The sequence below is a fragment of the Salmo salar genome, chromosome ssa12 (assembly GCF_905237065.1).
Source record: "Salmo salar chromosome ssa12, Ssal_v3.1, whole genome shotgun sequence".
Lineage (NCBI taxonomy): Eukaryota > Metazoa > Chordata > Actinopteri > Salmoniformes > Salmonidae > Salmo > Salmo salar.
Genome location: NC_059453.1, coordinates 101427611 through 101443740, shown reverse-complemented (window position 1 = coordinate 101443740; position 16130 = coordinate 101427611). Strand labels below are relative to the sequence as shown.

The 16130-nt window shown below is 45.6% G+C and overlaps 1 protein-coding gene across 1 annotated transcript in view; it reads left to right on the top strand.

Moving 5' to 3' along the window:
- The window catches only part of LOC106566274 (synapsin-2), a 223019-nt gene that overhangs the window by 168369 nt on the left and 38520 nt on the right, over nucleotides 1-16130 (top strand). Inside the window, exon 9 of the mRNA XM_045692010.1 lies at nucleotides 3640-3742. Coding sequence (XP_045547966.1) covers nucleotides 3640-3742 — 103 coding nt within the window. The remainder of the gene's footprint in view (nucleotides 1-3639; nucleotides 3743-16130) is intronic.

Here is a 16130-nt window from a genome sequence, read left to right as displayed (position 1 = left end):
GGGTTAGGGTTATAGGGAGGGGTCAGGGTTATAGGGAGGGGTCAGGGTTATAGGGAGGGGTCAGGGTTATAGGGAGGGGTTAGGGTTATAGGGAGGGGTTAGGGTTAGGGTTATAGGGAGGGGTTAGGGTTATAGGGAGGGGTTAGGGTTATAGGTAGGGGTTAGGGTTCTAGGTAGGGGTTAGGGTTATAGGGAGGGGTCAGGGTTATAGGTAGGGGTTAGGGTTATAGGGAGGGGTTAGGGTTATAGGTAGGGGTTAGGGTTATAGGGAGGGGTTAGGGGTATAGGTAGGGGTTAGGGTTATAGGTAGGGGTTAGGGTTATAGGGAGGAGTTAGGGTTATAGGGAGGGGTTAGGGTTATAGGGAGGGGTCAGGGTTATATGGAGGGGTTATGGTTATATGTAGGGGTCAGGGTTATATGGAGGGGTCAGGGTTATAGGGAGGGGTTAGGGTTCTAGGTAGGGGTTAGGGTTCTAGGTAGGGGTTAGGGTTATAGGGAGGGGTTAGGGTTATAGGTATGAGTTAGGGTTATACACTACCGGTCAAAAGTTTTAGAACAACTACTCATTCACCTTCTCATTATATTTACTATTTTCTACATTGTAGAGGGTTAATGGTAGTGGTTAGGGTTATAGGTTAGGTTTAGGTTTATATTCATGAGTTAGGATTATAGGGAGGAGTTAGGGTTAATGGTAGGGGTTAGTGTTAATGGTAGGGGTTAGGGTTATAGGGAGGAGTTAGGGTTATAGGGAGGGGTTAGGGTTAGGGTTATATGTAGGGGTTAGGGTTAATGGTAGGGGTTAGAGTTATAGGGAGGAGTTAGGGTTATAGGGAGGGGTTAGGGTTAGGGTTAGGGTTATATGTAGGGGTTAGGGTTAATGGTAGGGGTTAGGGTTAATGGTAGGGGTTAGGGTTATAGGGAGGAGTTAGGGTTAATGGTAGGGGTTGGGGTTAGGGTTATATGTAGGGGTTAGGGTTAATGGTAGGGGTTAGGGTTAATGGTAGGGGTTAGGGTTAATGGTAGGGGTTAGGGTTAATGGTAGGGGTTAGGGTTATATGTAGGGGTTAGGGTTCTAGGTAGGGGTTAGGGTTATAGGTAGGGGTTAGGGTTAATGGTAGGGGTTAGGATTATATGTAGGGGTTAGGGTTAATGGTAGGGGTTAGGGTTAGGGTTATATGTAGGGGTTAGGGTTAATGGTAGGGGTTATGATTAGGGTTATATGTAGGGGTAAGGGTTAATGGTAGGGGTTAGGATTATAGGGAGGATGTAGGGTTATATGTAGGGGTTAGGGTTAATGGTAGGGGTTAGGGTTAATGGTAGGGGTTAGGGTTATAGGGAGGATTTAGGGTTATATGTAGGGGTTAGGGTTAATGGTAGGGGTTAGGGTTAATGGTAGGGGTTAGGGTTATAGGGAGGGGTAGGGTTATATGTAGGGGTTAGGGTTAATGGTAGGGGTTAGGGTTAGGGTTATATGTAGGTGTTAGGGTTAATGGTAGGGGTTAGGATTATAGGGAGGGGTTAGGGTTATATGTAGGGGTTAGGGTTAATGGTAGGGGTTAGGGTTAGGGTTATATGTAGGGGTAAGGGTTAATGGTAGGGGTTAGGATTATAGGGAGGAGTTAGGGTTATATGTAGGGGTTATAGGTAGGGGTTAGGTTTATAGGGAGGGGTTATGGTTATAGGGAGGGGTTAGGGTTATAGGGAGGGTCAGGGTTATAGGGAGGGGTCAGGGTTATAGGGAGGGGTCAGGGTTATAGGGAGGGGTCAGGGTTATAGGGAGGGGTTAGGGTTATAGGGAGGGGTCAGGGTTATAGGGAGGGGTCAGGGTTATAGGGAGGGGTTAGGGTTATAGGGAGGGGTCAGGGTTATAGGGAGGGGTTAGGGTTATATGGAGGGTTAGGGTTAGGGGAGGGGTTATGGTTATATGTAGGGGTTATGGTTATATGTAGGGGTCAGGGTTATAGGGAGGGGTCAGGGTTATAGGGAGGGGTCAGGGTTATAGGGAGGGGTCAGGGTTATAGGGAGGGGTCAGGGTTATAGGGAGGGGTTAGGGTTATAGGGAGGGGTTAGGGTTATAGGGAGGGGTTAGGGTTATTGGTATATGTAGGGGTTAGGGTTTTATCAACTCTACTCTGCTCTTCACTGACCAAGTCAATTATAGACAATGCTAGCAACACCACTCTACTCCTTTTAAAGATTCCCAATACAGAGAGATTTGCACTTCCCTCAAATCCTGGATGTTGTGGAGCGTGTTCTGTCCAGGGTGGTTCTGAGTAGATCACGCTAGCAGACAATGACTGAATTATTGATGGCCAAGCTGCTCTACTCCGCCTGCCTCCTCTCCTCCCAAGAAGCCAACCTCCTCTTTGTCTGAAACCAGCGGACTTGAATAATGATATGGCTTCTTGGCATTCGAGGAAATACTTTGTGAGACTATGTAGCCTGCAGATACAGTACAGTCGGTGTGGAGTCGCCTCAGTGTGGTTGAGTCTAATGGGTTTCATCAGTCACTGTAGCTCATCTTAGAGTTGTAGGCTCACTGGAGGGCCTGTAGTCCACATGCTGTAACTGAGGTGGTTCAGTGAACTATGCGCTTGTGATATGTAACCTTGCCTGAGACCTGAAGACTCGTGTTAGCTCCCCATGATAATGGCCAGGATTTAGCTCAGTGGATTTACACCGTCTTGATTAATGTGAACGACCCAGGTTTTGATACCTGGTTGGTTACACTGACATTGTGATGTCTCTCTTCTGTCAGGAACAAGCTGTGGTTGTCTTTAGCTCTGTGGGCTAACCCTGTCTCTCTCAGGAACAAGCTGTGGTTGTCTTTAGCTCTGTGGGCTAACCCTGTCTCTCTCAGGAACAAGCTGTGGTTGTCTTTAGCTCTGTGGGCTAACCCTGTCTCTCTCAGCAACAAGCTGTGGTTGTCTTTAGCTCTGTGGGCTAACCCTGTCTCTCTCAGGAACAAGCTGTGGTTGTCTTTAGCTCTGTGGGCTAACCCTGTCTCTCTCAGCAACAAGCTGTGTTTGTCTTTAGCTCTGTGGGCTAAATCTGTCTCTCTCAGGAACAAGCTGTGGTTGTCTTTAGCTCTGTGGGCTAACCCTGTCTCTCTCCTGTCAGGAACAAGCTGTGGTTGTCTTTAGCTCTGTGGGCTAACCCTGTCTCTCTCAGGAACAAGCTGTGGTTGTCTTTAGCTCTGTGGGCTAACCCTGTCTCTCTCAGGAACAAGCTGTGGTTGTCTTTAGCTCTGTGGGCTAACCCTGTCTCTCTCAGGAACAAGCTGTGGTTGTCTTTAGCTCTGTGGGCTAACCCTGTCTCTCTCAGGAACAAGCTGTGGTTGTCTTTAGCTCTGTGGGCTAAATCTGTCTCTCTCAGCAACAAGCTGTGGTTGTCTTTAGCTCTGTGGGCTAAATCTGTCTCTCTCAGCAACAAGCTGTGGTTGTCTTTAGCTCTGTGGGCTAACCCTCTCTCTCTCAGGAACAAGCTGTGGTTGTCTTTAGCTCTGTGGGCTAACCCTGTCTCTCTCCTGTCAGGAACAAGCTGTGGTTGTCTTTAGCTCTGTGGGCTAACCCTGTCTCTCTCAGCAACAAGCTGTGGTTGTCTTTAGCTCTGTGGGCTAACCCTGTCTCTCTTGTCAGGTACAAGCAGTGGGTGGACATCTGCTCAGAGATCTTTGGAGGTCTAGAGATCTGTGCAGTCAAAGCCATCTGTGGAAAGGATGGGAAGGACTACATCACTGAGGTATGCTCTGATCTCTATAATATTGTCATTAAAATCCCATCAATTAGCTGATATGTTACACAATCTATTTGTCTGTGGTGGTGTTCAGTAGACCAATGAAGAGTTATGTAGTTCATTTTAGCCTGTATGTCATTGTTTAAAGTGTTTTTCCTTCTAAGTAGGGTTGGTAGTCGAGCTGATAGTAGGGCTGGTAGTAGGGCTGGTAGTAGGGCTATTAGTGGGACTAGTAGAGGTCATTGGGCTGATAGTAGGGCTGGTAGTAGGTCTGGTAGTAGGGATGTTAGTGGGACTAGTAGAGGTCGTTGGGCTGATAGTAGGGCTGGTAGTAGGGCTGGTAGTAGGGCTATTAGTGGGACTAGTAGAGGTCATTGGGCTGATAGTAGGTCTGGTAGTAGGGATGTTAGTGGGACTAGTAGAGGTCGTTGGGCTGATAGTAGGGCTGGTAGTAGGGCTATTAGTGGGACTAGTAGAGGTCATTGGGCTGATAGTAGGGCTGGTAGTAGGTCTGGTAGTAGGGATGTTAGTGCTGATAGTGGGGCTACTAGAGGTAGTAGGGCTGATAGTTGTAGTAGTGTTGATAGTATTAGTAGGGCGGATAGTGGGGTTGGTAGTTGTAGTAGTGCTGATAGTAGGGCTGATAGTAGGGCTGATAATGGGGTTAGTAGATGTAGTAGGGCTGATAGTGCTATTAGGACTGATAGTGGGGTTAGTAGAGGTAGTAGGGCTGATAGTGGGGCTAGTAGAGGTAGTAGGGCTGATAGTGCTAGTAGGGCTGATAGTGGGGCTAGTAGAGGTAGTAGGGCTGATAGTGGGGCTAGTAGAGGTAGTAGGGCTGATAGTGCAAGTAGGGCTGATAGTAGGGTTAGTAGAGGTAGTAGGGCTGATAGTGATAGTAGGGCTGATAGTGAGGCTAGTAGAGGTAGTAGGGCTGATAGTGGGGCTAGTAGAGGTAGTAAGGCTGATAGTGATAGTAGGGCTGATAGTGGGGTTAGTAGAGGTAGTAGGGCTGAGAGTACTAGTTGGGCTCATAGTAGGGCTAGTAGAGGTAGTAGGGCTGAGAGTGCTAGTTGGGCTGATAGTGGGGCTGGTAGTGCTAGTAAGGCTGGTAGTGGGGCTGGTAGTAGGGCTGGTAGTACTAGTAGTGCTGGTAGTAGGGCTGATAATAGGGCTGATAGTACTAGTAGGGCTGATAGTGGGGCTGGTAGTGCTAGTAAGGCTGGTAGGGTTGGTGGTAGGGCTGGTAGTAGGGCTGAAATTGGGGATGGTAGTGCTAGTAAGGCTGGTGTTAGGGCTGACAGTGGGGCTGGTAGTAGGGCTGATAGTGGGGCTGGTAATGCTAGTATGGCTGGTAGTAGGGGTGATAGTGGTAGTGGGGTTGGTAGTGGTAGTATGGCTGGTGGTGGGGTTGGTGGTGGTAGAAGGGCTGGTAGTGTGGTTTGTTGTTGTTGTAGTGCTTATAGAAGGGCTGGTAGTTGTAGTAGTGCTGATAGTAGGGCTGATAGCAGGGCTGGTAGTTGTAGTAAGGCTGATAGTAGGGCTGATAGCAGGGCTGGTAGTTGTAGTAAGGCTGGTAGTAGGGATGCTTGTAAGGAAGATAGTGATAGTAGGACTAATAATAGGGCTGGTAGTTGTAGTAGGGCTGATAGTAGGGCTGATAGTAGGGCTGGTAATAGGGCTGGTAATAGGGCTGGTAGTGGTAGTAGGGGTTGATACTAAGGCTGGTATTATGACTGGTAATATGGCTGGTAGGGGTAGTAGGGCTGGTAGTAGGGCTGGTAATAGGGCTGGTAGTAGGGCTGGTAGTGGTAGTAGGGGCTGCTAGTAGGGCTGGTAGTAGGGGCTGCTAGTAGACCTGATTTGAGATAATATACAATTTTGAATATTTGAAACTTAAAAATGTGGAAACTTGGCATATGTCGCGAGTCACTACTTCACAGGAGAACCGTTTGAACGTCAACTTTTTTTAAATCAAAATGTGTTTTTTGGCAGAAATGCTTTCTGGAACATGTGAACTTTCATGTGCCTTAATAACAAACTTGTATGCCATCTGTGAATACAAATAAAATTGTTAAATTACAAGCTTAGTTGGTTTAACCACAGAAAAAGTCAGCAACCTTCCCACTAGCCATGATTGGGTGAGATCAGTGGCGGTTCTAGCTGGTATGGCTCACTCGGCGACCCCCGGCATCACAGGGCTAGCTATTTAGACACCCAGCAAGTTTAGCACTCACCAAAGTCAGATTTACTACAAGAAAAATGTTATTACCTTTGCTGTTCTTCGTCAGAATGCACTCCCAGGACTGCTACTTCAATAACAAATGTTGGTTTGGTCCCAAATAATCCATTGTTATATCCAAATAGCGGCGTTTTGTTCGTGCATTTAAGACACTATCCGAAAGGGTAAATAAGGGTGACGAGCATGGCGCATTTCGTGACAAAAAAATTCTAAATATTCCATTACCGTACTTCGAAGCATGTCAACCGCTGTTTAAAATCAATTTTAGGAAGTGTCACGTTAGAGCAAAGATCCTCAGTCTTCAATAAAAAGAGCCAAGATGAACAACAACTTGTCAGACAGGCCACTTCCTGCATGGAATCTTCTCAGGTTTTGGCCTACCATATGAGTTCTGTTATAGTCACAGACACCATTCAAACAGTATTACAAACTTCAGGGTGTTTTCTATCCAAAGCCAATAATTATATGCATGTTCTAGTTACTGGGCAGGAGTAGTAACCAGATTAAATCGGGTACGTTTTTTATCCTGCCGTGTTAATACTGCCCCCTAGCCCAGGTTAACGATTTCGCACAAACCATAAAAAAATGCAACAATATGTCTTTGAAACTATATATTCACAGTATTATGAATGACCTGTGGTTTATTTGGTAGCATTTCGTAGTGTGACTGATTTTACTAATTGCATTAGTACTGTACAAAGTTAGATGTGCGCTATTTGATAGATTCCCCTGCCTCTCCTACCTCGGGCTTCCAGAGGGGAGACCTGAGGTCAACCTACCCCCTGCCTCTCCTACCTCGGGATCCAGAGGGGAGACCTGAGGTCAACCTACCCCCTGCCCCTCCTACCTCGGGCTTCCAGAGGGGAGACCTGAGGTCAACCTACCCCCTGCCCCTCCTACCTCAGGCTTCCAGTGGGGAGACCTGAGGTCAACCTACCCCCGCCCTCCTACCTCGGGCTTCCAATGGGGAGACCTGAGGTCAACCTACCCCCGCCCCTCTCCACATCTCGTACTTCTGAGTGGGAGACCTTCCCAGGCAGTAGCCTGCCTAGCAAACAAACTAGAATCAGGGCGCCCACTCCAACAAGGTTAATTGACCCACAGTCCCACACGGGGACATATCATTGACGTGACGCGCAAATGAGCGATAGAAAACCGATCGCGCAAATGTCCCCATTCCAATTTTTTTTGTTCAGGCACCCCGTGCCACCCCGGAGAGATGCCGCCATTTGGCGGCCCATGTTGCCTATACCTAAATCCGACACTGGCTGAGATAATGAGTGGGCTGGACGTGCCGAGAGATGAGTTTGGATTGGTCTGCCATATAGCACGCTTCTGGGGTCCCATTTGGCTCAGTTGGTAGAGCATGGTGTTTGCAACACCAGGGTTGTGGGTTCGATTCCCATGGGGGACCAGTACAGGGAAAAAAAAAATGAAATGTATTCATTCACTACTGTAAGTCGCTCTGGATAAGAGCGTCTGCTAAATGACTAAAATGTAAAATGAACGTAAATGTCTATTTGAGCCGGTCAGTATGTCTAGGTAATCCTGTCTAACTCTGCTTTTTTTTTAAATGTATCGTGTAGTAAAACTGTATAAGCCTAATGTGAAGTTAAAGTGTACTGTTAGCGAGCTAAGGTTAGCTGGCTGGCTCAGTAGCTAACGTTACGTGTATGCTCTCCACTTTCTGGAGGACCGAATTTTGAAATCAGTGGAATTCGAGTATGATAGCTAAGGAGATGTAGAAAACACCTGTCTCCGGATTACATATTCAAACTAAGGGCAACCGTGGCATCTGACAGGATACACTGTCCATCGATGATGTTTACGGGTGAGATAGTCTATCTAGCTACATTTTCAGATATTACACGTTTCTAATTTTGGCAGAATGTGGTTTCATTTCAAGTTAAAGTGTACTGTTATCTAGCTAACATTAGCTGGCTGGCTTGCTAGCTAACGTTACGTGTATGATCTTACATTTACATTTACATTTAAGTCATTTAGCAGACGCTCTTATCCAGAGCGACTTACAAATTGGTGGATTCACCTTATGATATCCAGTAGAACAACCACTTTACAATAGTGCATCTACATTTTTTAAGGGGGGGGGGGGGTTAGAAGGATTACTTTATCCTATCCTAGGTATTCCTTAAAGAGGTGGGGTTTCAGGTGTCTCCGGAAGGTGGTGATTGACTCCGCTGTCCTGGCGTCGTGAGGGAGCTTGTTCCACCATTGGGGTGCCAATGGTGGAACAATGACTAGTTATAGCCTAATGTTAGCTAGCTATAGCCTAATGTAAATTAGCTACCTGCAGATTTATGCAGGGTAGTAACGTTATGAGTTGGGATTATGGTTCATTGTTTAGCTAGCTAGATACATGTCTTAACAAAAGACTCCACTATGCAAGAATCCATTTCAATAGAATGTTCTGTTGATAGACGTAGCTGGGAATCCATTTCAATAGAATGTTCTGTTGATAGACGTAGCTGGTAATCCATTTCAATAGAATGCCATGGATTATTGAGTCATTGTTAGTTTTACACTCAACACATGACTTCGCCGTTATGCTGTAGAATTTGACCGACCGACTCGATCTTATGTGGCAATATTTGAAATTGTGTTTTTTTGCATTGGATAAAAGTAGAGACTCAGAGCTAGAAAATAGTATATCATACACTACAGTTGAGGAACAATGGGAAAGTAATTATGCTTTGAAAGTTGATAAACTTGCAACCCCATTTTTAAGAAAATGGCCCTTGAATGTTTGTGCACTTACTGGAGAGTTCTTTGTCTACACCCATTCAGCATCGTTCCCACCCATATCTTTAAGCATTCACATGTGAGGCGGTAGTGTACTAAACAACCAAAGATTAAGACTAAAGGATGGTTTATACTACGTCTATTGACATGTCTGTAGACAGTTGTCGCAGTTACATCATGAACATTCTAATGTCATCCAACATCAAAGTTAATCTCAGTATGAAAAAGTCTAATCACAAAAATGACAGGCTGCATTATATCAGCAGCATGTTGGTCCTAAATAGCATAACTGGTGTATTTTAACACCAATAAACCCATCCATTTAAAAATGTAATATTTGTCAATCTAGCAAATTTTGAAACAATGTCTTGGTTCATTTGTAGCTTGTTAGCTAGCTAGCGCTAAATTAGCTGGCTAGCTAGTTCAAATAATGACCATATCATATAGCTGACAATGTCTTAACTTATAAATAACATCATTTACAAGTTAATGGTGAACTAATTACAAAAAAATTGCTTATGGTTGAGAGTGTGATGAAAGAAAAGCAGGGCATTCTAGCTGAGAATTTTAGAACTTGGACACTGCCTTGTTGGCCTAATGTTATATCCCAATTTGACGTTGGTGCAGGTCATATTGTTCTACACATTACCGTCTCTGGTAAACCCACACTACATCAACTTTGATTTGTCACATGCACAGGATACAGAAAGTCAAATCAAATCATATTTTATTGGTCACATACACGTGATTATCAGATGTTATTGCGGGTGTAGCGAAATGCTTGTGCTTCTAGCTCCGACAGTGCAGTAATACCTAACAAATTACACACAAATCTAAGTAGGAATAAATTAAGATCATAGACAATGTTAGCTAGCGAGCCAGCCACCCTTACAAAAAAAGATTACAGTTTTGAAACTGGTAATTTGGACGCAGTAATTCAGTAATTGCAGAATAACTGCAATGCACTGCACTGTAACCCCAGTTACACTGCAGAATGACTGTAATAAAAAAAAAAAATGGACACAGTACTTGCAACATACTGCTGTTAGACTGCACTCTGTCTCCAATCTTTTTTCGTAAGGGCAGCTAACTAACGTTAGCTAGATAACAGTACACCAACTTGGACAAAATTTGAGACATATCAGAAAATGTAGCTAGCTAGACTCTTTTGCCCGTATACATGGATGAATGCTTCTCCCTCTGTCAGGGATGCCATGGTTGCCCTTAGTTTGAAGATGTAATTCGGAGAGAGGTGTTTTATACAACAGCCTTCTTTCTTTTTGACTCGCTCCACATATTTGCAATCAAAACGCCATCTCCTTAGCTATCATACTCTGCTTCCATCGGGCATTCCACTGATTTCAAACCTCAGTCCTCCAGAAAGTGGAGAGCATCAACAGTTTTGCAGTGCTTTATATCCTTCAAAAAAGCTGCGTTAAAAAGAATTACCTACACATAATGAGAAGCTCATGTTAGACAGAAGCCTGCTACATGGTAGACCAATCCGAACTAATCTCTCAGCATGTCCAGCACATCCATTATCTCAACCAATCATGACTAGAGGGAAGGTTCATGTCATTTTCAGTGGCTAAAACAACCAGGCACGTAATTTAACAATTGCATTTGTAGTTAAAGATAGCAAACAAGTATTATTCACACATGCTAGATCGAATCCCTGAGCTGACAAGGTAAAAAAATCTGTTGTTCTGCCCCTTAACAAGGTAGTTAACTCCCTGTTCCTAGGCTGTCTTTGTAAATAACAATTTGTTCTTAACCAACTTTCTGTTACGCACGCCTCTTGGAGGTGTAACGCAACACCCTGCTACACTCACCTCTTTCACTCCACTGGGAGTGTTGTGAGGATGACAGACAGAGAATTTTACTGTTTACAGGTAATTTATTTCCTTCACACAGTAATTTGGTGGAAAGGGAACCAAAGCAAAGAAAGTAAAAGAGCCCCCCTCTCCTACATACCCACAACTTATCTAACTAGCACACTAATCAAAATACAGGGGATGGTCCGCCCAGGTCTACCTAGTGTGCATAGACATAGTACATACTACGGGTATATGTATGCCTGCAGGCCTCTTGCCTAAGCACTCCTTCCCCCCTGGGGATAAAAACAGAATAATATAAACTTAAAGTCCTATGCCATACACAAACATCAGCAGGACCAGCTAAAAAAATAAAAATAAAAATGCTTTACAAAAATTCACACAAACCAACAACAAAACACAGGACATACCAAGAAGCACTCTCTATCTTAACAAAGGAACACTGGCTTATATCCTGCTGCAGAAGGAGTCTGTAATTCAAGACAGCTGTATTCCCTGACGAGAGGGCGGGGTCAGAACTCCAATTAGCAATGGGGCTGACCAATCCGCTGCTTTGGACTTCAGGAAGCCATTTCCTGAAACACACATAAACCCACAACAACACAGAAACTGGGGAACGTAACACTTGCCCAGTTAAATAAAGGTTAAATTTTAAAAAAAATATCTGATATTTTTAAGTCTTGGTTCCAATAGTTTTTTTTTTTCTGAGAGCTTGTCAGTTGGATAGTCTTTCTGCAATGTAACAGTGTAGGTTCCGTCCCTCTCCTCGCCCCAACCCGGGCTCGAACCAGGGACCCTTGCACACATCAACCACTGACACCCCACGAAGCAACGTTACCCATCGCGCCACAAAAGCCGCAGCCCTTGCAACGCAAGGGGAAACCCTACTTCAAGTCTCAGAGCGAGTGACGTCACTGATTGAAATGCTATTAGCGCGCACCACCGCTAACTAACTAGCCATTTCACATCGGTTACACTCACCCCCCCTTCGACCTCCTCCTTTTCCGCAGCAACCAATGATCCGGGTCAACAGCATCAATGTAACAGTGTAGGTTCCGTCCCTCTCTTCGCCCCAACCCGGGCTCGAACCAGGGACCCTTGCACACATCAACAACTGACACCCACCGAAGCATCGTTACCCATTGCGCCACAAAAGCCGCAGCCCTTGCAACGCAAGGGGAAACCCTACTTCAAGTCTCAGAGCGAGTGACGTCACTGATTGAAATGCTATTAGCGCGCACCACCGCTAACTAACCAGCCATTTCACATCGGTTACACTCACCCCCCCTTTGACCTCCTCCTTTTTCCGCAGCAACCAATTTCAATCCTTTTCTGACTCAAATAGGAATCCCTCAAGATTGCTCTGATGTCCAAAAGATTTCAAATCAAATTGTGATAAAAACTTTTAAGTTGCATGGTCACTACCGTTGAAAAGTTTGGGGTCACTTAGAAATGTCCTTGTTTTTGAAAGAAAAGCACATTTTTGGTCCATTAAAATAACATAAAATTTATCAGAAATACAGTGCAGAAATTGTTCATTTTGTAAATGACTACTGTAGCTGCAAACAGCAAATTTTTAATGGAATATCTACATAGGCGTACAGAGGCCCATTATCAACAACCATCACTCCTGTGCTCCAAAGGCACATTGTGTTAGCTAATCCAAGTTTATCATTTTAAAAGGCTAGTTGATCATTAGAAAACCCTTTTGCAATTATGTTAGCATAGCTGAAAACCTCTGTTCTGATTAAAGAGGCAAAAAGTTTATTTTTAGTTTTTAGTTTTCTTCTATCCAAGATGGCGTAGCAGTCAGACGTCTTTGTCCTTCGTCTTGTCGTGTCCCATGTATATATCTCTTTATATCTTTTCTTCGCATATCTTTTTTATATTTTTCTAAACCTCAACTTCAAAATACTCTCCTGCAACCCGCCTCACCCAATGTGGTGTGGATCTGTTTTTTCTAAAGTATTTTTATTTACCACGGAACCGGAATCCCCCAACAGAAGCTAGCCAGCTCACTAGCTACTAGCTAGTATTTACATTTACATTTAAGTCATTTAGCAGACGCTCTTATCCAGAGCGACTTACAAATTGGTGCATTCACCTTATGATATCCAGTGGAGCAACCACTTTACAATAGTGCATCTAAATCTTTTAAGGGGGGGGTTAGAAGGATTACTTTATCCTATCCTAGGTATTCCTTAAAGAGGTGGGGTTTCAGGTGTCTCCGGAAGGTGGTGATTGACTCCGCTGTCCTGGCGTCGTGAGGGAGCTTGTTCCACCATTGGGGTGCCAGAGCAGCGAACAGTTTTGACTGGGCTGAGCGGGAACTGTGCTTCCTCAGAGGTATGGGGGCCAGCAGGCCAGAGGTGGATGAACGCAGTGCCCTTGTTTGGGTGTAGGGCCTGATCAGAGCCTGAAGGTATGGAGGTGCCGTTCCCTTCACAGCTCCGTAGGCAATCACCATGGTCTTGTAGCGGATGCGAGCTTCAACTGGAAGCCAGTGGAGAGAGCGGAGGAGCGGGGTGACGTGAGAGAACTTGGGAAGGTTGAACACCAGAGTCAGTAGTCAGCTAACCACTGCTAGCGGTCATCAGCTAACCTTTAGCTCGGAAAGTTCTCGCCAGTTTGTACAACGCGACTCAAACCAGAGCATACCGGACCTATTTTCCCTCCATATCCCCGGATTCCTACCGCAACTCTGAACCTTTTCACCTGGATCATCGCAGCTAACTAGCTGCAATCTGAGTGACTACCCCTGGCTAACGTCTGTCCGGAAGCAAGCACCAATTAGCCTGGAGCTAGCCCAAGCTAGGCCCATTCTCCCGGCTAGCTGAAGAGGCCAATCAGCCAGTACGGGGCACGGAACCCCACCGATCCTTCACGACTGGACTACCGACGTAACCTGCTCGAGGGGGTATTCAACTGGCCCCTACGCCACGACGTCCCCTGAATGCCCATCTGCTAGCCTGCTAGCCGGCCCGCTAGCTGTCTAGAGCATATTGGACTGTTAGCTGAATAGATCCATCAGACAATTTCTTGGGCCACTATACCTATTTTGCCAATTGGACTTGGACCCCTCTGCTACTCGGAACCCTACTAATCTATCACGACTGGTCTATCGATGTCACCGCACGTGGAGGCTGAAACACACTTTCCTCCATTGCGACGTCCCTCTAATGCCCTTCTGCTAGCTTACTAGCCCCGGCCTGCTAGCTGTCTGAATCGCCGTGTCACCAGCCAGCCCAACCACTCACTGGATCCCTATGATCACTCGGCTAAACATGCCTCTCCCTAATATCAATATGCCTTGTCCATTACTGTCCTGGTTAGTGATTACTGTCTTATTTCACTGTAGAGCCTATAGCCCTGCTCAATATGCCTTAACCAATGGTGTTGTTGCACCTCCCACATATGTGGTGACATCACCTGGTTTAAACGTCTCAAGAGAGAATATCTCTCTCATTATTACTCAATGCCTAGGTTTACCTCCAACGTACTCACATCCTACCATACCTTTGTCTGTACATTACGCCTTGAATCTATTCTATCGCGCCCAGAAACCTGCTCCTTTTACTCTCTGTTCTGAACGTACTAGACAACCAGTTCTGGTAGCCTTTAGCCGTACCCTTATCCTACTCCTCCTCTGTTCCTCTGCTGAGGAACCTCTTCCTCTCTGTGCCTAGCTCCACTCCTACTCCCCAGGTGCTCTCATTTGTTGACTTCTGTAACCGTAAAAGCCTTGGTTTCATGCATGTTAACATTAGAAGCCTGCTCCATAAGTTTGTTTTATTCACTGCTTTAGCACACTCTGCCATGTCTGAATCCTGGCTTAGGAAGACCACCAAAAACCCTGAAATTTCCATCCCTAACTGTAACATCTTCCGACAAGATAGAACTGCCAAAGGGGGCGGTGTTGCAATCTACTGCAGAGATAGCCTGCAGAGTTCTGTCTTACAATCCAGGTCTGTACCCAAACAATTCGAGCTTCTACTTTTAAAAATCCACTTTCCAGAAACAAGTCTCTCACCGTTGCCGCTTGCTATAGACCACCCTCTGCCCCCAGCTGTGCCCTGGACACCATATGTGAATTGATTGCCCCCATCTATCTTCAGAGCTCGTGCTGCTAGGTGACCTAAGCTGGGACATGCTTAACACCCCGGCCATCCTACAATCTAAGCTTGATGCCTCAATCTCACACAATTATCAATGAACCCACCAGGTACAACCCCAAATCCGTAAACACGGGCACCCTCATAGATATCATCCTAACCAACTTGCCCTCCAAATACACCTCTGCTGTTTTCAACCAAGATCTCAGCGATCATTGCCCCATTGCCTGCATCCGTAATAGGTCTGCGGTCAAATGACCACCCCTCATCACTGTCAAACGCTCCCTAAAACACTTCAGTGAGCAGGCCTTTCTAATTGACCTGGCCCGGGTATCCTGGAAGGATATTGACCTCATCCCGTCAGTAGAGGATGCCTGGTTATTCTTTAAAAGTGACTTCCTCACCATCTTAAATAAGCATGCCCCATTCAAAAAATGTAGAACCAGGAACAGATATAGCCCTTGGTTCTCTCCAGACCTGACTGTCCTTGACCAGCACAAAAACAACCTGTGGCGTTCTGCATTAGCATCGAATAGCCCCCGTGATATGCAACTTTTCAGGGAATTTAGGAACGAATATACACAGGCAGTTAGGAAAGCTAAGGCTAGCTTTTTCAAGCAGATTTGCATCCTGTAGCACAAACTCAAAAAGGTTCTGGGACACTGTAAAGTCCATGGAGAATAAGAGCACCTCCTCCCAGCTGCCCATTGCACTGAGGCTTGGAAACACTGTCACCACCGATAAATCCACTATAATTGAGAATTTCAATAAGCATTTTTCTACAGCTGGCCATGCTTTCTACCTGGCTACCTCTACCCTGATCAACAGCCCTGCACCCCCCACAGAAACTCGCCCAAGCATCCCCCATTTCTCCTTCACCCAAATCCAGATAGCTGATGTTCTGAAAGAGCTGCAAAATCTGGACCCCTACAAATCAGCTGGGCTAGACAATCTGGACCCTCTCTTTCGAAAATTATCTGCCAACATTGTTGCAACCCCTATTACTAGCCTGTTCCAACCTCTCTTTCGTATCGTCTGAGATTCCCAAATATTGGAAATCTGCCGCGGTCATCCCCCTCTTCAAAGAGGGAGACACTCTAGACCCAAACTGCTACAGACCTATGTCTATCCTATCCTGCCTTCCTAAGGTCTACGAAAGCCAAGTTAACAAACAGATTACCGACCAATTCGAATCCCACCGTACCTTCTCCGCTATGTAATCTGGTTTCAGAGCTGGTCATGGGTGCACCGATATCATAATCGCCATCGATAAGAGGCATTACTGTGCAGCCGTATTCATCAACCTGGCCAAGGCCTTCGACTCTGTCAATCACCACATTCTTATCGGCAGACTCAACAGCCTTGGTTTCTCAAATGATTGCCTCGCCTGGTTCACCAACTACTTCTCAGATAGAGTTCAGTGTGTCAAATCGGAGGGCCTGTTG